General features: G+C 35.1%; 1 protein-coding gene across 1 annotated transcript; it reads left to right on the forward strand.

Annotated features, from left to right (window-relative positions):
- Positions 1-2,296: 2,296 nt before the first annotated feature.
- On the forward strand, positions 2,297-11,747 carry LOC130047642 (uncharacterized). The gene is made up of 4 exons (XM_056143022.1): positions 2,297-2,381; positions 2,505-2,591; positions 10,367-10,518; positions 11,400-11,747. Exons 2-4 carry the CDS (start codon positions 2,517-2,519, stop codon positions 11,680-11,682), a joined length of 510 nt encoding a protein of 169 aa, XP_055998997.1. The 5' UTR covers positions 2,297-2,381; positions 2,505-2,516; the 3' UTR covers positions 11,683-11,747.
- The last annotated feature ends 11,631 nt before the right edge of the window (positions 11,748-23,378 follow it).

Consider the following 23,378-nt stretch of genomic DNA (forward strand, 5'->3'; position numbering starts at 1 on the left):
CAAGCTGAGGAAGATTAGACACATCCTTGCCATGGTTTGGTAGTTTTGAAAAATTCAGATTCAAGTTTGGGGAGGATTTATTAAATAATCAAAGTCTATGTAGATGTAGCTGTTAAACGCGATGCCAGTTTCTGAGGATGTTTTTTTACAACAAGGCAAAACAAAGGAACCATTCTGAATATAAATGGGGTCTTGAAAGGTTATCTAAATATGACATCCATTGCAAATCCATGCCACATTTCAGAATACATCAGTACTCTGAAGTTGAAATAAAAATATGCTAGAGTTCCTCATTAAAATATATCTTCGTGGTCTTTGGTGATCAGTTCTTCCAACAGTCTGTTGGAATTCCCATGTGCAAGGATTGTGCTTTTTTTGTTAGCTGACCTGTTTCTATATTCATAGGAAGCAGAATTTATTCAACAACTTCTACGTGAGAAGAAAAAATCTCTCGCTGCGGCCTTCATTTCGACATTTATATATATCGATGACATTTTGTCTATTAACAATAATAACTTTCATTCATATGTCGATTTGATATATCCATGTGAGCTCGAAATAAAGGACACCACAGAGTCGTCACTTCCGCTTCATACTTAGATATTTTATTGAAAGTAGACATTAACGGCAAACTGACAACTCGACTGTATGACAAACAGGATGATTTCAGCTTCTCCATCATCAACTTCCCATATTTATGTAGCAACATTCCATTATCACCTGCATATGGTGTTTACATATGCAAGGTGAGGGCAAGAGGTTCTGTGTATAGTCAGTTTTTAAATCGAAGTAAGCTACTGACAAACAAGTTGAGTTGATAGTATAGGGTTTTCAACAGTCTCGATTGAAGTCAGCATTTCGCAAATTCTATGGTCGTTATAACGATCTAGTGCGTCAATGCAACCTATCATTTGGTCAAATGCTGTCTGACGTGTTTTATATCGATTGTTAAGGTTGATCGATCCTCATGTAATGTCATAGGTTTTTGCAAAAATCTTATTAAATTAAACTTTGCGCATGATAGAAATATATCTTTCTCAGGAATTTTATTCACTGGATATAATAAAAAATCTGGTAAACTATAAATACTGAAAAAGTTATATTTCACATAGATAATCAATTAATTATGATTAAAAAAATGTTTTCAAGGGCAATAACTCCTCTGCTGGAATTTCCTCTACTGGATGCCTTTTATACATTGGTTTCCCTAATATCCACAATCAATCTATACATATTTATGAATTAGCCGTTTTTTAAAACTGTTTGATATTTAAATTTTGTCATTTCAATAAGTTTTTATCTATTTCTATTATTCTATTTAACGAAAATGTGTGATTTTCTTATGTTGATGTGTACTTCTGTTTTTGTGTGCCTGACATCTTTAAAAAGGTGGTAACATATACATTTTCTTTGGTTATTAATTGAATTAAACTATATCGAGTGGGAATTAATAAAGGTTTTCCACTTTTAACCATTAATATTGATAAGTCATATGAGGATGGAGCTACCTTAAGCCGTTCTTGGCACACTGATTTTGACTGTGGATGGTTACGTTTCGGGATATAGGGCTCACAGCGGCTATGACCGGTCAATAGGGGATGTTTACTACTCCTAGGAACCTGATCCCACCTCTTTTGTGTCTAGGGGTCCGTGTTTGCCCAACTATCTATTTTTTATTGCTTATAAGAGTTATGAGATTGATCACTGTTCGTTATTTTCACCTTGCATCAGTTCAGAGATTATTATAAAAATTATAATTTTTCTACTTTTTGTTTGAGTCCTGACATGATAATTTATCTACATACCACCAGTGTTGAACCAAACAAATTGCCAAACGCACACTCCAACTACTCGCTAAACAACAATAATAACACAACTATATAATTTTGAACTAATGTTGAAACGTTTAAATGTTTCAAAATTCGAATTCCTGTAAAAGTAAAAGTACAATAATTGATCACTTGTAGGGTATATTGATAACAGGTTTAGAGATGTCATCTATACTAAACGTATTTGTTCGGATAATGCTATTTTCCATTATCATATAGTTTAACGTTTAATCGCAAACATCTTATAATAGTTGTTACTCATTACACAACTTAAAGTAATGAAAATCAGATCACATACGGAACTGCAATTAATATTTCACACAAAGCACAATTTGTTGCCTTCACGTGTATAATCACGACACCAACGGAGTGGATAAATTAAGTTAATTAAAAAATTTAAAAAAAAAGAAACATTTTATGTAAATGTAGCTTTACGTCAGATTTATTCTTCTGTCAAATCAAATGAACTATTTTAAAACAAAAATCGTGACTTGATATTGCAACATACCTCAGTTGATAAGAATTGCCTATATAAATCAGAGTAACCAGGAGGTAAGTGAACCGATTTCCTTGTAAATATAATAATCTTTATGCATTTACTAGTATTAGATATCAGCTCATGAGAGTGACTTTCAACTATTGAGACAATTCTAATAGTCAGTTAACTTTGCTTAGTGTCCTCCAATCATGGCAAGAATGTGTGTAATCGTCTTCAGCGTGTATTTGGCAGCTCTGTTTGGATATACCAGTGCCAACACGCAGGTAAGTAAAACTCTTTTATGAACTAAATCATGATTCCCCCACCCTCTTTTATAATCATATAGAAAATATATGGTGTGCTTTTAAAGCTATATATGCCGCATACTTTGGATATCACCGTAGGAATAAAAAAGTATGTGTTATATATCAAGCTATATGTAAGTTATACATTTTACGCAAATTATGTAATTTAACGCAATCGGATTAAAAAGGTAATCATGCTTATTTCCTATCTAATTATGTATTCTCCGAATCAGATAGTGAACGCCTCACTTCGAAATATTTATGATCATTTGACGTTGCACGCGGAATTTCGAAAGTGAACGATTATAAAACAATGTGATAGCAAGCCACCTGCGGACTGTTGACGGGACACATTTAGTGATACAGACAGTCACACGGACAACAGGGTAGAGATAATCACTTTTGGCAATAGAAAGGAAGTTAAATTTTATATTTAACATGAAGTCATCATTCAGAATGACTCTATACCGTAGTTCCCATGATGTTTCTAATACATTCCTTACGCACTTGCGAATCATCACCATAAACGTCACTCCTTCATAAATTACACTAGAAAACTATCGTTTTCTCATTACATTGAGTAGACCAGTACTCCTTTAATACCTGTTTAGAATTTGCCGAAATTATCGTATTATTTTCATAGGTTATCATACTGACAAAACTTTGGTCTAGTTTTTAACATCAAACAAACGTCGTCGTTCGTCCGTCGTGCGTTAAGGTATTACATGTATAGTAAAGGGATAATGAACACTTTTGAAGGATTTAGATGAACATAAAAGTTTATTGTTAAATAATGATGAAAGTAAAGCAGATGAAATTCACAGGACTGGTAAATGAGTAGAAGCTGACCTTTTTGCACTGAAGCTTTTTGGAAGAGTTGTCTGCCCTTTGTAAAAATAAGAAAAATTTAATTTTCTAAAAATGTGTGTGGTCAACGGTTAATTTTATTTCATAAATTCATAAAAATAAAGTGTATGTAACTTTTTACCAAGAGGTTAGTATGAAAATATAATTTTGTTTTAAAATATAATTTTGTTTTAAAATATTGTAATAAAACATGCTTTTCCCATATATTTGAATGTTAAATTCTAGGTGAAATACATCAAGCAGTAAACAACATTTTGAAAATTCCTATGGTGGATTGTTTTCATTTGATGGACCCTTCAAAATGATACCATGATTACAAATATTCCACCATCCATTTATTATATATGAAATATGGTCATTATACATTGAATACCTTAACAACTGAACATTTTCAACTTCTTATTCGAATTCCTTTCAAAGAAAATTGGTGAACTTGTCGAATGATAAGCCTATGCATGATTGGGCACCGGGAGTTTAAAGTCAACATGGATGGTACATGTAGTTACAATAGATACAGTACCATAGTAAAGCGATGTCCAAAATATTTAGAATTCAAAACAAATATAGAGATCATACTTCAAAGAAGCATATTTAATCAAAATCATCATCAGAATTTGTTTCACAGGCAGCATCATGTATATCAAACATTAAGCGGTTTTTAATACACACATAATTACACTGATGCCTGGAGTACCTAAGGTACCAAATGACATTACATATATGCTCGCAACATCCAACATTATGTTCTCCGCATTTCCATTGACATATTAACTGATGTGAATGAGAAACATTACATGTTTTGTAGTGTAAATCAAATGTGGAATATCGTTTTTGTATGGTGCAGTATTATTGCTTTGCATTCGGTTTTCCCCCAACAAATGTTTTTGAACAGCAATTACACCCTACTGGTACTAATATACCGAATATGTTAAAGGCATCAGTTCTTGCCTCTTTTGGTACAACTCTGAGGCCGGTCTTACAGGTACAGAACGCATATTTGCTTTTTAGATTTCCCAGCAAATACAAACGGGACAGAAACAGACACTTAATTTGTTTGTTTTTTGTTTATACTGAACTGTAGTTCGCTGTGCTTTTTAGACAGTCTGCACCAGTTGATTACATATTTTGGCTTTTGTCATGATCTCTTCAAGTAACTTCATAAGCGTTGTTGAAATTGTTCTCTTTAACTTACCTTGTACGTGTCGTTTACATAAACAACATCCACACTTCAAAGAAGGCCCCATACTTGTTTACATTTATTCACTACCTGCTTGTTTGAATATATTACTTATGATCGTCATAAAGACTACATAAACTTAGCATAAAATGCCAGAGACGAATAATTATGTCTATTCATTAATAATAAGTAGAAGAAAATAGGTAGGAAAAATTGGTCTTCGAACCACAGATATGCAACCTGAGTCTGTCCAAAACTTCATTAAAGACCCATCTCATGACCATACGGTCAGTGAAAATGTAGGCGGAGCCTAATCTAAACAGATGTTATTTACCTGGAGTGGCCAGGGTCTACCAAGGTGTTAATTACTATATCCCATGACACTCAAAGAAATACACAGAGGCAGAACATGGTAGAAATCTACCTGTCCATGCTTTTTTTATAGTTTTGATATACGCAGGACCTGTCTCAGGGACCTCTGCAGAGGGTAGCTGACACACATTCTACATCCATCCCCCCCTCTCTCTCTCTCTCTCTCTCTCTCTCTCTCTCTCTCTCTCTCTCTCTCTCTCTCTCTCTCTCTCTGTCATTGACTCAATGAATAATTTCTGTTATAAATATAGAGGTGTCATAAATTGATGACATAAATTATTTCAATAGGTTACAAGTTTTAAAACTTATTGTGTAAATTATTGTTTAATTTCTGATTGTGTAATTTATAATACATGTACAGGTATATAGAGGGGGAAAATTACAATTTTATTGAAATTGCATTGTTCAGGGGCCTTTTTAAAAACAATTGAATTACAAGAAAATAGCAGTTGTGGACAGGTCATTTGCTATCAAAACTCAGGTATATTGGGCTTCCTCAAGATCTAAAGAATGCCTGTAGATACTGGCTGTTATTGTTATCAAAACACCTCTCTGGGGTAGCCCCAGACCACAGTGTCTGCAGATGTCACTCCACCTGAGATCTATTGTTAAATGTTTGATTGGCAGGCAGCTTACAATTTGGGGGTGTCAACTTAAAATTGGGTCTTTAAGACTGCCGCTATACCACATCGGCTATCCACCCCATAAAGATTTTCTGAATTTTAAGCTATCTAAAGTCACCTGTCGTGGACATAGAAATTTTCTTGATAATACGATAAAGGTTATACACAAGAAGTAAGTTTTTTTTTTTTCATAGAGTGGGTCAAGTCTCCATACTTTTATTTACAAAATATATTACACCTGAACATGTACTAACATATTTTACTTAGTTTACAATTGAGACTTGGCCAACTCCATATTAGAATTTGCTTGGGAAAGTCAAATTTACTGTTATTTTGTGCGTTTTTCGCGTATAGATAATTCTAAGTATGAATTTTTTCAATGTTCCTTTGAAATGGGCACATCGAAAAAGCATTTTTGGAAACTATGGATTGATTGTTTTAACTAGAATGTAAATTTTTATTTTTTTGTAGAGTTTCAATTTTAACTTTAATATTTGTCCCTCTGTGGGTGCTCGATAAAGTCACCGATCTTCTTTAGTATGAAGGATCCTTGGGACAAAGGGCAAAATAAATTAAAATTTTCAGGACTTCAACACCCCTGTAGCCTTAGGGTGAGGCAAAAACTGCCAAACATTTACCCGCTTTCAAAATTCTTGTTGATTAGAACCACACAATGTAAGAAAACTTAAACGTATCGTGATATAGAGCAGGGATGCTTGTACCAAAATTGTAAATTCCTGGGAAAGGGGTTCTGATCTCAGAGAGGGGCAAAACCTGGTATATAGTTAATATGTAAGGTGAAGATAACGAACAGTGATCAATCTCATAACTCCTATAAGCAATACAAAATAGATAGTTTGGCAAATACGGACCCCAGGACACACCGGAGGTGGGATCAGGTGCCTAGGAGGAGTAAGCATCCCCTGTTGACCGGTCACACCCGTCGTGAGCCCTATATCCTGATTAGGTAAACGGAGTTATCCGCAGTCAAAACCAGTGTGCCAAGAACGTCAACTTTCCATATTTGTGTAGCAATATTCCATTATCACCTGCATATGGTGTTTATATATCTCCACTGATTCGATATACAAGAGCTTGTTCTGGGTATAGTCAGTTTTTAAATCGAGGTAAGCTACTGACAAACAAGTTGATGGCACAGGGATTTCAACAGTCTCGATTGAAGTCAGCATTTCGCAAATTCTATGGTCGTTATAACGATCTACTTCGTCAGTACAGCCTCGCATTGGGTCAAATGCTGTCTGACGTGTTTCATACCGATTGTTAAGCCGTTCTTGGCACACTGATTTTGACTGTGGATAACTCCGTTTACCTGATCAGGATATGGGGCTCATGGCGGGTGTGACCGGTCAACAGGGGATGCTTACTCCTCCTAGGCACCTGATTCCACCTCTGGTGTGTCCAGGGGTCCGTGTTTGCCCAACTATCTATTTTGTATTGCTTATAAGAGTTATGGAAAGAGGAAAAGAGGCAGACCATGTACCACCTGGAGGAGAACCGTAACATCAGAACTTGAGGAAATGGGCTACTCATGGGGACAGGCACAGTATATTGCCAAGGACAGAGCTAGATGGAGACAACTTGTTGAAGCCTTATGTCGCACCGGGGACGAAGAGGATAAGTAAGTAAGTATAAAAGTTATGAGATTGATCACTGTTCGTTATCTTCACCTTGCACGATAGAAGGCCAATCTCTCTCTCTCCAAAGCTTACAAAAAGTTTGAAACGTGTGAAACGATTACATCAATCGAAATTGGGATGGGATAGACAGGAAATCCACACATTTTGGAGAGCGAAATTATGGCCGCAAAAAATCAGAAAGGGGGGTATAGTAGTATACATACTTCAGGTGTCTGTGAATAATTCACGGTGGTTGTGACCGGTCAACAGGGGATGCTTACTCCTCCTAGAAACCTGATCCCACCCCTGGTGTGTCCAGGGTTCCGTGTTTCCCCAACTATCTATTTTGTATTGCTTATAGGAGTTCTGAGATTGATCACTGTTCGTTATCTTCGCCTTTCATATATATATATTGAATGCAATATGAGGTATATTAATCACCTTTCGTCAAAGGGTGCCGTATAGTATTCACAAAGTGAATGACGGATTCTGCATATTCTGGATTAGATAAACGTTTTTGACGAAACATTCAAGATTAAGATACACTGAAGTCCTACGCTAGACATGAATTTGTTATCTCAATCCTGCCGGTGTCCGCTGATGATGAGCAGTATGTCACTAATTTAGCGAAATCAAGTAACATGTAATTGAAGTCTCAGTGAATATATGTGCAATTTTTCTCTGTTTAACGTCCCGTTTGAGAACCTTTCACTTATGCACAGACAAGTGACGTACCAAAATATTTAATCTACATGACCAACATGCAAATATAATACCATTGAAAACCCCTTATCCACGAATTTACATCCTCAACGAATAAAGACAACTAGTATGCAAGAATCTTGCAAATATATCAATCCACGGAATTACTTCCCCATGAACCCGTAAAAATTCAGAAATCCACGAAAATTGGCCTTCACGAACTTCAATGATTCTACAGTAATGAACAAAAACTATTTTGGCTACTAAACACAGAAGAGAAAAAACAATTCTTGATCTTGTGGGCAGATTCATCAACAACAACATGGTGTAGTAATATATATATAAGAGTTATGTGTTCTTGAGTATATCTTGTCAGTTATTGTTATTGATTAATATGGGGCTCACGGCGGGTGTGACCGGTCAACAGGGGATGCTTACTCCTCTTAGGCACCTGATCCCAACTCTGGTGTGTCCTGGGGTCCGTGTTTGCCCAACTATCTATTTTGTATTGTTTGTAGGAGTTGTGAGATTGATCACTGTTCGTTATCTTCACCTTGCATGCATATTCTATCGTTTGGCATCTCTTCTCTTTGTTGTTGTAGTCATCTCATGTTTGTCTATTTTGGACTCTGAATTAAAAATAAAGTATTCTATTCTATTCTGTATGCATTGTGTTCAGGGCCGTCACATTTCTTTATCGTATCAACGCCCAAGGTGACACAGAATCTCCGTTTTTAAGGTCAAACCCAAACAACACATGACTTTCACGTCAAATGCCTTGCGCTTAGGGAAGGAACAGTCTCTACCTACTTCTTAACCACAGTGATTATGGTATCACAGAGTTCGGGTCCTGTGTTTCTAACCACAGGTTGAATGAATCCGATTAGCCGTCACGTGTACATGTGGCGGCGACACAGGTGGTATCGCCTGTTGCCAGATAGCTCAATTGGAAGAGCCTATGATCTGAGATTCAGGGAGCTCGAGTTCGAATCCCCGTATGGCCCGATGTATTTTCTCTCTCCTTGTTGCAAATATACAGCATACCGGTTTTGCCCTTGGCCGTAATAGTCAAACGATTTCTGATCTTCGTAGAGGTTGATATTTTCACAAAGTTCAATATAATGTTTCTCGGACAAATGATTCTTATGGTTACTTCTCATTGTTATCTACAAATATTCTGCTTAGAATGATACCACGTGATTAATCATAATTCATCATGTAGACCTGATATAATATCACCAACCTTGTATTTCTATAATTAGATCAGATGAAATGTGTATTCTTCTATTGTCGGTGTTGATATGTTGGTTGGTACGATAAAGATAGATTGACCATACATCAGCATACCTTTACCACTTACTGCACTGTGTACCGTTCATACATCAGCAAACCTTTACCACTTACTGCACTGTGTACCGTTCATACATCAGCATACCTTTATCACTTACTGCACTGTGTACCGTTCATACATCAGCATACCTTTACCACTTACTGCACTGTGTACCGTTAAAATGTCTGTATTTGTAAAATGTTAACAACAACAAAAAGGTCAGCACAGTTATTTATCATAAGGCGACATTTTTACGGAAAAAAAATCATTTTTTGAAAACATATGAGGTTATAAACTGGGACGCTTCATGGCGCCATACTTCAATCGTGAAGGCTTAGAGCTTCGTGAAAAGTATGTCGATGAAGTTCATATATGTACGCTCATGTATTTTCAAAAATGAAATTTATTTCTTAAATTTACATTCTACTTTCAATTCTATCTGAACACCCATTTTTGATAATTCGGCAAACAGAAACTTGCAGGTAACGGATCAACAACCCTTGACTCTAGTTGGAATCAAAAGTCAGTGTCAATAGTGCAGATTTTTAAGATATAACAAATATGGTAAAGAATGTTAGAGGATGTACGGAAGTATAAATGCGACGAACAGACAGAGTTCTTCAGTAGGCGATACAGACCTTTGTCTCTACCTTTTGCGAGGTAGCGAATCAATAACCCTTGACTTGTTAAGATGACTCAAAATCAACACAACTCTTTCTTTGAAACACCATTGTATATCCAACCTCACTTTTAAGTTTTTGCATAATTCTAATTTCTTTTTTCTTCTTGTAAATTATGTATATGAATACTTTACATTTTCTTACAATCCGATTGGTCATCCTTCTACCCTAACCAAATATATCGCCCCCTCATTAATTTGTAAACAATCTACAGTATTTATAACCACCTCTCTTCCGGTGCAAAGTTCAACTATTCTTGATAATCATTCTATTACTATCTTATCGTCTCTCATTTAGCCAATGCCAATTTCCCTCAATTTAATTATTGTATTTTCTGTTCGATATAATATTTTTGTTATGATACAGATATGGGAAATTGCAAGCTCAAAACTTGATTCTACAACGTGGAGTGTGAAAAATGACTGGAGAGGCGATGGCGATTACACAAACAAATGGAAATGCAATCTTTTCGTTTATGACGTGCTTCTTGAAGCCAATGTCAAAGCACCAAAGATAAAGTAAACATTGAATTTTATAGCAAAAAATGTTTTACATTCGAAATAAAATTGTTTTGCGCTACGTCGTGGTATGGATACGTATATGCCAGTTACACATTATTATTCCATAAACTTATGCCTGACCTTGAGTTCCTTTATTTAACCTTGAGTTCCTTTATTTAGCCATAACGAGGATTCCCAAAATTGCGATTATTGTTTGACCTTCAATACTTCCCAATCAGAAATCATTACAACATGAATTTATATAGCTCTTTCTCTCTCTCTCTCTCTCTCTCCCTTTCATATTCTAGTCTCGACATTGCGGCTTTTTAAAATAAAGGAAAAAATGAACTGACCTTGTTTGTTGTTTGATCGTGTTCTTCTGGCAATCATTATTTTTCGCTGTTCACCATATCCGAATCATGAATGGTACGGCCTACCTAATATTGTTTTGAACTTAATCAGTCCATATCATTATCTTCCCACCATTTTATTCCATAATCACATTGTTTTGTAAGTTTTCCCTCTAAATTTATCTGATTTCTGTAATTTTCAAGAATAATTTTATTTTCATCCCGACCCGACCATGGTACAAACTCTCTAAACCATAGTCAGTAAACACGCTTTACAACGAAATCATCACCATTTTTATCACTCAGTACAACAGTGTATCACTCTTGTCATCAATGTAGTTTATCGATACTTGTCGTTTTTGCGTGTTATTTGTTTATGTAATATATGTCTCTTGATAAAGACGCGGGTTGCGTCGAAAATTCGAGTTTTAAATAACCAACAGTGTCGTGGCCTTTTCAGTGCTTATATATATATATATATATATATATATATATATATATATATATATATATATCTTTGTTACTAGTCCTAATATTTTTGTTATTCAGTCGTCGGGGACACAATACCATTGGTGCCAACGAATGGGCTAACCCTCAGTCTGAGTATGTCAAAGAGACTGGGTGCTATGAAACAGTGTCGGACGCATACAAACAGAAAGGCGACGTCATAGCATTTGGAAGGAGGAGTGGTACTAGTGGACACATGGGGATAGTTTCTATCAATGGTTCGTACATCAGTGCTGGCGAGCACAAGGTTACAGAAACGTCCATCAATGGGTTTCTGCAAAGAAACACAATAGTGCGGACAGCCATCTGGAGATATTCTTGCTAAATATCTTTCTTTATCTACGTCCTTTGATGTCTTTGAAATAGAAATAAACAACTTATAAGAATGCAGATATATTTGTTGGATAATTTCATGCACATGTTTTCTGCAAAGAAACACAATAGCCCAGACAACCATCTGGAGATATACTTGCTAACTATCTTCCTTTTTCGACGTCATTTGATGTCTTTGAAATGAAAATAAACAACTTATAAGAATGCAGATATTTTTGTTGGATAATTTCACGAACATCTTTTCCGTGAAATGTAATACATGTACATTTGACACGTCTTTCAAAATAACCCAAGCTCGGTATTAGCACTCGGACCCTTCACCAGAAGTTCTTGTATAAGTGGAATGAATTACATAGTCCGTGTTTGCCCAACTATCTATTTTGTATTGCTTGTAGGAGTTATGAGATTGATCCTGTTCGTTATCTTCACATTGCATTGGTCATGCTTCATATCAAAATTGTTTAAACTTATCCAACATTCCCGATTGAGGGGTTGAGGGGATCTGGCTACTTTATCAATAGGAATACATACATATACACATGCGTAAAGGAAAACAGTATCTTATTTCAAAAATAAACAAAATACGTTAATTTTAACAGTAATCTGTAGTAAATTTGATGAAAATTAACCGCATTTGTTGTGAAAAATAATATTTGAATGAATTCAATTTTCTGTAATGATTTACGAATGCATAAAACAGAACGAGCTTTCAGTTATTTGTAAACATTCAAGAGTAATTATCAACACATTATCAGTGTAAGTTTTCATGAAAGAAACACCAAACGAGGTAATAGACCTCAATGTAAATACTTAAATTTAAGTTACATCCAATTAAACAAAAATAATTCAAATACAACTAAAAAAATAGTTTTTCTGAGAAATAATTTCTTATTACCAAGTTACATTATAGACGCTTCTAATGATATGTCAGATGACGAATTTCATTTTATGCACTAAACGGGAATACATTATCACAATGTGCACATCAGCAAATTAGTCGTGTTTGTTTCAAAGTTAAGGTCGGTCCTTAGTCCTGGATTTTTTGGGTTTAGATAGCATTTTTTGTTTGGAATCAATAAATGAATATTCTGAGTAATAAACAAACAGTTAAGGATTTCAATATTACTGTTCATTATAGACACTACTGAAGTCATGTACCCCGGGGTAGATTTTTATGAACTTCATTCGAAACAGTTTTTTATTGTTATTTCAAAATAAAAATAATTTTTTTTTTCAAATTGCATTTTTTTTTTCAGAAAACATGTAAATAACTAAAACACATGTCATGTTCAATATGTTTATCAAGTTTTAAAATGATATGTGCAAAATTATTGAATTGCGTTATTCTTCAAAATGTTTAAAAACAAACAAATTTGGACATATTTTCCTTGTAGCATGGTTTACACATATTTTTTGCTATTTATTTTAGATGCTTACTCCTCCTAGGCACCTGATCTCACCTCTGGTGTGTCCAGGGTCCCGTGTTTGACCAACTATCTATTTTGTATTGCTTGTAGGAGTTATGAGATTGATCACTGTTCGTTATCTTCACCTTGCATTGATCACTGTTCGTTATCTTCACCTTGCAGTTAACCATCGAGTTTGTATCTCTGATGGTGGAAAGTCTGTCCCCGAGGATACATGTCGCTCGATATATGTTCCTTCATGAATACATGTATACACAATAACGAAACAATACTAGCTGACACGTCAACCAGTATAAAAAGGTGTCACTCTGTGGAGTCTATAAGGGACACAGGCTCCTACAGATCGGTTGGTGTCCCTCGGATTATCCTTCGAGATATCAAAGATTTGTCGTATGTACAATCGTCAGATTGTCAGCTTTGGTACAGAAACCAAATTTCTTATAACCAAATTAAAGACTGTTATGTTCCTATAAGAGATATATTTGATAATTCCTTTTCAGACCCCATGTGTTCAACCTCAAAATGTTCTGCAAAAAATTGCAAAACTTGTGATATACTGATCACTAAAAATTCATTTAGTAGTAATCTAACTGGACATAGTTTCTGTACCAAAACGTTTGATAATCTGACTTGTAAATCTTCTAACGTTGTCTACGCCATTGAGTATAACCTGTGTGGCTTAATTTATGTGGGAGAAACCAAGGGTTCACTTAATAAAAGAATATCGGGGCACATATTTCAAATTAATAATGGTGGTAACCAACTTCTTTACAAGCATTTTAATGCACCGGACCACTCCATCTTGTCCATGAGGGTAAGGATTTTTGAAAAAATTTACCATCACACAAACAATCCTAGATTAAGCACCCCTTTTCGTAGATAACGAGAAGATCACTGGATCAAGACCCTAGGCACTGCGTTTCCATATGGATGCAATGATAGTGTATATGATGTGGGAAATTTGACTAGTCCACAAGGAAATAACGTTAATGTGATGGGACTCTTTCCCAATACCCAAAGACGAAAACGCAGTCACGGACACCGTTCATATAAAAGACCAAGTATAAATAATGTCACGTTTGATTCACTTTTGCCTCACGTCAACAGACAATTGGGTCCACATCATATTCGTACAAAACTTTACTCTATTCCATTGGGGGTTTTACACACGTTATTTGAAGAAGCTATGGCTAGTCTATACTTGGATTTTTCAACACCTGAATATAGACTGAACTCTATGATTATGGATGTTGCCTACCACAGGCTCTATAAACCAGCAGGGACCATGGTTGATATTCCTTCCAAATCATACCGTCAGTTCCTTAAACTCAAATTTACAAACAAAGGAATAGATGCTGTCAACATAAGCAACATTCTTCGTCATAAAAGGGTTCAGTCGTTTATTCCAACTTATTTCAAGTTCAATTCTACACCCTGTACTTCCTACAGCTATACTTCTACTATTGCATTCAAACTTTTTAATTATAAACAAACTTTGCAGTGCTTAGATATAGACCATCTTATACGAAATCCACCAACATGTTCTTGTTCTTCATCTTCTTTCAACTACAGTCCAGCTGGACATGACATTACTGGTGATGTTGATATAGTTGAAAATGAGGACCTCAAATCACTTATTCTTAAAGGTCCTAAATACAGAGAACCTCGGTCTTTTAATTGGCGACAGAACTTCATCTCTATTATGAGTTCTGTCGAAGATTATGCCAGACGATGTGCTAAATATGAAAAAGAACTTGATACATTGTCAGAATGGGTTAAAAGCATAAGAGGGATATTAAAATCCCGTATTAGACACATGAAAACAAAAGTACGTACCATCTATCCTTCTGTGTTTAGTAAACCAGAAGTGATAAAAGAATTAAATAGGTTACATGAGGGATATGTTTTGGTTCCAGCTGACAAAGCTAGTAACAACATTGTCTTTGTTTGTAAGGCTCATTATTACAACTGTATTTTAAACGAACTTGGCATTAATTCCACTTTTGGTAATCATACGTATACTCCAACTGCCCTTTCAAAAGACGAAATTCTTCAAAACCATGCTTCAGTTTTAGACACATTTAATATTCCAGTCAATGGGTCGAATGAATATGAGTTACCGTACCTAGACTGGATTCCTAAACTACATACAAATCCTTACAAACGAAGATACATTGCTGGATCAAGTAAGTGCTCTACCAAGCCCCTATCTTTGCTCCTCACGAAAATATTAACAGCTGTGAAGGAGAAACTTCAAACTTACTGTGCGACTACATATGCCGGAAGTGGTGTTAATCAGATGCGGATTCTAAAAATTTTTACAGAACTTTTAGTAAACTTGAAATCACAGAATTCTCCCCAAATCAATAGCATTAAAACCTATGACTTTTCAACACTATACACGACCATTCCTCACGATAAATTAAAGACTAGACTTTTTTACATTATAGACAGTTTTTTTGCAACAAAATGGAAAACGCAAATATTCATATCTAGTGATCAGTCATCCCAAAAAAATACTTTGTTAAACGCCACTCTGATTTCACGAACAAGTACTCTGAAGTTGAAATAAAAAGAAATATGCTGGAGTTCCTCATTGACAATATCTTCGTGGTCTTTGGTGATCAGGTCTTCCAACAGTCTGTTGGAATTCCCATGGGCACGAATTGTGCTCCTTTGCTAGCTGACCTGTTTTTATATTCATATGAAGCAGAATGTATTCAAAACCTTGTACATGAGAAGAAAAAATTTCTCGCTGTGACCTTCGATTCGACTTTTAGATATATCGATGACGTTTTGTCTATTAACAATAATAGCTTTCATTCATATGTCGATTTGATTTGATATATCCATGTGAGCTCGAAATAAAGGACACCACAGAGTCGTCCACTTCTGCTTCATACTTAAATATTTTATTGAAAGTAGACATTAACGGCAAACTGACAACTCAACTGGATGACAAACGGGATGATTTCAGCTTTTCCATCGTCAATTTCCCACATTTATGTAGCAATATTCCATTATCACCTGCATATGGTGTTTATATATCTCAACTGATTCGATATGCAAGAGCTTGTTCTGGGTATAGTCAGTTTTTAAATCGAGGTAAGGTACTGACAAACAAGTTGATGGTACAGGGATTTCAACAGTCTCGATTGAAGTCAGCATTTCGCAAATTCTATGGTCGTTATAACGATCTAGTTCGTCAATACAACCTTGCATTGGGTCAAATACTGTCTGACGTGTTTCATACCAATTGTTAAGCCGTTCTTGGCACACTGGTTTTGACTGCGGATAACTCCGTTTACCTGATCAGGATATGGGGCTCACGGCGGGTGTGACCAGTCAACAGGGGATGCTTACTCCTCCTAGGCACCTGATCCCATCTCTGGTGTGTCCAGGGTCCGTGTTTGCCCAACTATCTATTTTTTATTGTTTGTAGGAGTTATGAGATTGATCACTGTTCGTTATCTTCACCTTGCATGTACATCTGTTATAGTTACAGTAAAACTCGAATATAGCGAACACGGATATAGCGAAATTACGGCTATAGGGAAGTGAAATAGATTTCCCCGGCAAATTCTTTATATATAAAAATCTACGTCTAAAACGAACACGGATATGGCGAATTTACGGATATAACGAAGTAAATTCCTATTCCCCTTGAATTAAAAATGAACGTAAAATCACCTTTTATAACGAATTTATATATTTTTCATTTTAAACTCTTTGTGATTTTTAACAATCACTTTCCATTGACATAAAGGATTCATACTTATTACAAAATTTCTGTTTGTAATTTTTCAAAAAAGGTTGTTAATGCAATACAATACTTACACATACGTTTAGGAAATATATTGTCGGTATTGTTTACTATTCTCGTTAATTAAATTTGAAGTTTGATTGCATTTATTTTATCGTACACTCCTTTATTTGTGTACATCAACAAGTAAATGACAATTGCAATAGACTGTACATGTATTGCGCAAAATTGTGTTGACATTTCTCTCTCGACATGTTTTTGCGTGACTTAATAATCCATCAAGATAAATTATATATAAATCAATGTGTATATATCTTGTATAAAAATATTTCTTCTCGAAAATATATAGGCTTCATTTCTCTTAAAGATAATACAAACGCAAGCATATCGATTGCTGCTTTCTTATAGAACTGATATACATATAGAACAAATCAGTTTTCTAACGAATCCGTTATATTTGAATTATGAATTCGCTATAAACGTATAGCGAATTACGCTTATAGCGAATTTTTATAGAGGGTCCCGAGAAATTCGCTATATCAGAGTTTTACTGTATTTATAAAAACAAATCCATACCTTTCCTTAATAATTTCAAATCTATAGCTTCCAGGGTATATATATCCCCTTAGAAAACGAAGCCTGGTACCATACAGTTCAGCTATTCAAATTCACTCATGCATCATGGATTAAAATTTTATGTAATTTCATGAAAAGACACAGATAATGATACCAAATTATCACCTTGGTAAAATGTTTGTGAAAAATAAAGGAAATCTATCGCATAATGGACTTGAAAAATAATTTAATTAAATAGAGTAATTTTCCTTGGATTCAATATTTTGAAACATATCAATGATTATTCAAATATAAGACTTTTGAAATATTTTATGGCTAACAATACTTTTTACAATCATTATTGAAAAAGACTCCAACAAAATTTATGTTCCAGTCATGAAATCATTGACTTTGCAGAATCTTATGACGTCACAGGAGTATGGAACTACGTTAAAGCTACAGGAAATACATTGTCAAAATGGGTTAAGAGTATAAGAGAAATATTATAATTCCGCATTAGACACATTAAAACAAAAGTACGTACCATCTATCCTTCTGTGTTTAGTAAACCAGAAGTTATAAAAGAATTAGATAGGTTACATGTACATGAGGAATATGTTTTGGTTCCATCTGACAAAGCTAGTAACCACATTGTTTTTGTTTGTAAGGTTGCTAAATTGTTTGTTTTGTTTTAATGTTTTCTGCCACACTCAACAATTTTTCAGTTATATAGTGGCGCCCAGTTTTTATTGGTGGAAGAGAGAACCCAGATACAATGTACCTGGGAAGAGACCACCGACCTTCCGAAAGTAAACTGGGCAACTTTCTCACTTACCGGCACGAGCGGGATTGGAACCCGCGCCGACAGAGGTGAGAGGCCGTGTGATTTTGAGCGCAATGAACTAACCACTTGGCCACGGAGGTCCCAGGTTGCTAAATAACTTGGCTTTTAATGCAACTTTTTGTAATCGGACTTATACTCCAACTGCCCTTTCAAAAGATGAAATTCTTCAAAACCATGCTTCAGTTTTAGACACATTTAATATCCCAGTCAATGGTTCGGGTGAATGAGAGTTACTGTACCTATACTGGATTCCTAAACTTCATAAAAACCCTTACAAACAAAGATACATTGCTGAATCCAGTAAATATTTTACCAAGCCCCTATCATTCTTCCTCACGAAAACATTAACAGCTGTGAAGGAGAAACTTCAAAAGTACTGTGCGACTACTTATGACAGAAGTGGTATAAATTAAATGTGGATTCTAAAAAATTCTAAAGAACTCTTAGTAAACTTGAAATTGTAGAACTTTTTTTTTCAAATCAACATCAACATGCATGACTTTTCAACACTTTACATGATCATTCCTTACGATAAATTAAAAACTAGACTTTTTGACACCATAGACAGCTGCTTTTTCAACAAAATGGAAAACACAAATATTCATATCTAGTGATCAGTCATGCAAAACATTTACTGATTCCACGAACAAGTACTCTGAAGTTGAAAAAAAAATATGTTGGAGTTCTTCATTGACAATATTTTCTGTTGGAATTCCCATTGGCACGAATTGTGCTCCTTTGTTAGCTGACCTAATTTTATATTCCTATGAAGCAGAATTTATTGAAAAACGTCAACGCGAGAAGAAAAAATCTCTTGGCGTGGCCTTCAATTCGACATTTAGGTAAATCGATGACGTATTATCTATAAACAATAATACCTTTCATTCATATGTTGATTTGATATATCCCAGTGAACTCAAAATAAAAGACACCACAAATCCATGCACTTCTGCTTCATACAACAACGGATGCGCTGTTACGTTAACACAACTTTACACAACCATACAAAACACCTCTGACATTACAATGTAAATCATATAGAAGAGAACCAAGGTATGGGGTTATGTTGGTTCAATGAAGTTGTACACAATGGGCATATCAGTCTTGATAAGTGTATTATGTCTATTCTAACATTCTGGGAATTCCAATAGAAATGAAAGCATAAGGTAAATATACAGAACAAGCAGAAATCGTTTCTCCAAAGTCATTGACAAACGTGTTCGTTTTAAAGATAGACGAATAAAGGTTAAATCAGAGGAATGGATAAATGATGAAATATTGAATGAGATGCATAATTGTGAGTACCTACATGAAAGAGGATAACGGTCAAATCAGAGGATGACTGGGCTCTGATCAGACAGCCTTATGTGCCACGAAGAGGATAGGTAGTAGGTAGCTCTTAAGATCAGAGAAGCAAAACGGGGCTTTATGGAGGAGATAGTTGATCAATTTACCACTCAACCAAAGGATATATGGTCCAGATTGAAACAATTTTTACCATTCAGGCAGAATTCGACAGCATGTACACATTTACAAATTGACAACGGGCTCATTGCCTCTTTTGAATCAATGACTAACTCTTTTAGTGATTTCTTTTGTAATGTAGAACATGATATAAGAAAGCATTTTGATTCTCCTTTACCGGATGTGGAACATCTAAAACCGCCAGGTTCATTTAAAATTCCAGAAAGTACAATTAAATTTATTGCAAATAAAATTATCAAAATGGCATCTTCGAAAGCCACAGGTATTGATGGTATGTCTGTAAAACTCTTAAAGTTGTCATTTAATCATATTAGTGATATATTACATTTTATTTTAAAGAAATCCATATCCTCATGCACATTTGTGGATGCTTGGAAAAGAGCTAGAGTAGTCCCATTGTACAAAGCAGGCGATGAGCATTTGGTAAATAATTACAGACCAGTTTCTAGTTTACCGGTTGTAAGTAAGATTATTGAACGACATGTCTTCAATTATGAATATTTATCCAAACCAAATTAATTACAGATAGTCAATCTGGATTTAAGCGAAGTCATTCATGAGAGACAGCGTTGAATGGTCTTACTGATAAATGGTTCAAAAACATGGACGATGGCAAACTTAAAGGGGTTATGTTTATTGACTTGCGTAAGGCCTTTGATACAGTCAACCATGAAGTACTTTTGCATAAACTTGTCTTTTGGAATTTGTCACAATACTTTTAAATGGTTTCAATCTTATCTTACAAATCGTAAGCAATGTGTCAGTTGGAGAGGTGCGTTATCTAGAGAAAAAAGTATATCCTTAGGAGTTCCTCAGAGGTAAATTTTAAGACCATTACTTTTCATTTTGTACATTAACGATTATCCAAAATGTCTTAAACACTCTTCAGTTACAATGTATGCAAACGAGACTTCACCGGACGTAAGTGATAAATATGTTGATGTAATTGAATCAAAATTGCAAGAGGACCTTAAGTTGGGTGCAGAATTGATGCTTAAAAATAAACTCGGTATAAATCTTCAAAAATCACAATGTATGTTTATTGGCACGTCTCAAAGGTTATGGAAATGTCGAATGTTAAATATAGATTTTGATGGTGTACAAATTGAATTTGGGAAGCAGACTAAACTATAAGGTGTTTATAGATATACTACTTTTTCATGGGATGCACACGTGGAGTTTATTTCAAAGAAAATTGTAAGAAAACTTGCTGTACTTCAGAGAGAGTTATTTTATGCCACCAAATGCACTTATAAAGGTTTTTTAATTGTATTGTTTTTCCACATTTTACTTACTGCTGTACTGTCTGGTGTAATGTAAAACAGCTATATTTAGAAAAAAAATTCAAGCTGCAACAGAGGGCAGCAAGAATACCTTTAAATATTCGAGATATCAGGACCTCTACTGGCTTTTTATTTTCTTGTTTGAACTGGATTCCAATTAAGGATAATTTTATGTATTTTGCAAGTATCTCATATAATAATACACAATTTATTAAATTTTAGGCAAGCGTATGCTGGTAGAGAGAGTAGCACTCCGCTCCCTAGTTATTACATTGTAATTTTAACCTGGCGTATTGCGTACTTATTACGCACATTGTATTTGTGTTTCCCAACCTCCGCTCTGTATGACTGTGCATTTATAAAATAATAAAGCGTGGTATGATTGAGTGATTGTTATGACATTGCAAATAGCAATTAACGGACATGATTAAACAAACAATCCGAACAAAATAGACCGTAAAATAGATTTTAATCGGAACCGCGTGATATATGAAATAAACCTATATCAATATAATTCACTAATTTTCTTATCAAAAACAATTGACAAAGCGGAGAAATTAATCTCTAGAGAATTTCTATTTCTGGTTTTATTACAGCTGTACACGCTCTTAGTGTTGGCCGAAGCATGTGTTGCAATATTCAGAAATAGCGTCCTAATTTTTGTCATGCACATTTGATGGATATCATGTGAACTACAACACAAAAAATGTTTATATTGTAATTAAAAATTTGCAGCTATAAAACGATTGATTGGTTTGGATATGTTCTCATTAAGGTAAATAAATATGCATTCATTGGAAATGCCACTTTTGCTCAAAGTATACACAGATCACCACCCTTTAATTTCTTTTGTTGAATACTGATGTTAAAATGTAGAAATTCTGAGGAGGGGGATGGATGCATATACTAGAATTTCAAAAGTAATTTCATTTTAGCAATCTCAGAAATCTATAAAAGGAAAACATTTTAAAAAATCCTTCTTTAATGCGTTTTTTTAGAGCTTGTATCGTTGACATTTGAAAATAAAGCCGTATGGCAATAAAATGACACGTGATTATCTTTTATTACAAAGTACATGTACTTTATCAATAATGACACGTGTCACATCATATCTGATCTCTGTGTTGGGGGTGGAGATGCGTGCGTGTGCGCGCGTTCGTGTGTATGTGTGGGAGTGCGTGCGCGCGTGTGTGCGCGTGCGTTCGTGTGTCTGTTACATACACATTACCAATAAATACCCAGTGTGAATGAATCTCTCTCCCAAAAAAAGCTTAAGCTACAGTTTGCCTTGACGCTCACATTCCTAGCATTTGATTAATTGATTGATTGGGTTTCAGTTTCCGTTAATGTTCAGATAGAGCCACGCTGTTTACTGCTACCTATCAAACTGCTTCTGTTGAATTGTCCGAGACTAACAGACTACATCCGGGACGTCTCATCTGAATGGAAAGAGTTGAAGAACTGGTCAGTCTGTCTGAGTAGTGGACAGTGCCCGCGTCACGATCTGTGTAAGGGGTACACTTCTCAGACTTCATTTACAAATCAGTTAAGTCTGTTTAATATATCAATTTTCATGTGTGTCTCGGAATTTTTCAGTGTTTAATCATGCAATTGATATATTAAACAGACTTAACTGATTTGTAAATGCAGTCTGAGAAGCGTACCCCTTACACAGATCGTGACGCGGGCACTGTCCACTACTCAGACAGACTGACCAGTTCTTCAACTCTTTCCATTCAGATGAGACGTCCCGGATGTAGTCTGTTAGTCTCGGACAATTCAACAGAAGCAGTTTGATAGGTAGCAGTAAACAGCGTGGCTCTATCTGAACATTAACGGAAACTGAAACCCAATCAATCAATTAATCAAATGCTAGGAATGTGAGCGTCAAGGCAAACTGTAACTTAAGCTTTCATAAAAGTACGATCGTTGACTCCGGACGTGAGAAAAGTTCGGAGTTTCGCCAACCATTTTATTAAGGATACAGATTTATGCTCAAAAGACATGCGCCAAAATTTATACCTGTATTGTATGTTCACCTGAGGTTTTAAAACGTCCAATAGGATTTTTATGAGATTCTCACATCTATGTCCAACTCCCTATTTTGTATTGCTTATAGTAGTTATGTGATTGATCACTTCATTATCTTCACTTTTCATCAAATTGTAATCCCACCATAATCCTATTGGAGAAATAAATGCAATATAATTTTTTTCTCCCATTGGATTTTTACTCTCATTCTAAACGTTTTGTTGTTTTTAACTCTATTAATTCAAGTTTCGTTACAGATTAACAGCAAAACCTTATCAAGTAATAACATTGTGATCTGAG

This window comes from Ostrea edulis, chromosome 7, assembly GCF_947568905.1.
Source record: "Ostrea edulis chromosome 7, xbOstEdul1.1, whole genome shotgun sequence".
NCBI classification, from domain to species: Eukaryota; Metazoa; Mollusca; class Bivalvia; order Ostreida; family Ostreidae; genus Ostrea; species Ostrea edulis.

Bases quoted from the DNA above. Each gene is read 5' to 3' on its own strand.
- LOC130047642 (XM_056143022.1), top strand. From the start codon at position 2,517: ATGGCAAGAATGTGTGTAATCGTCTTCAGCGTGTATTTGGCAGCTCTG. The intron at 2,592-10,366 runs GTAAGTAAAACT...GTTATGATACAG, and splicing joins ATACCAGTGCCAACACGCAG to ATATGGGAAATTGCAAGCTC. The intron at 10,519-11,399 runs GTAAACATTGAA...TTTGTTATTCAG, and splicing joins GTCAAAGCACCAAAGATAAA to TCGTCGGGGACACAATACCA.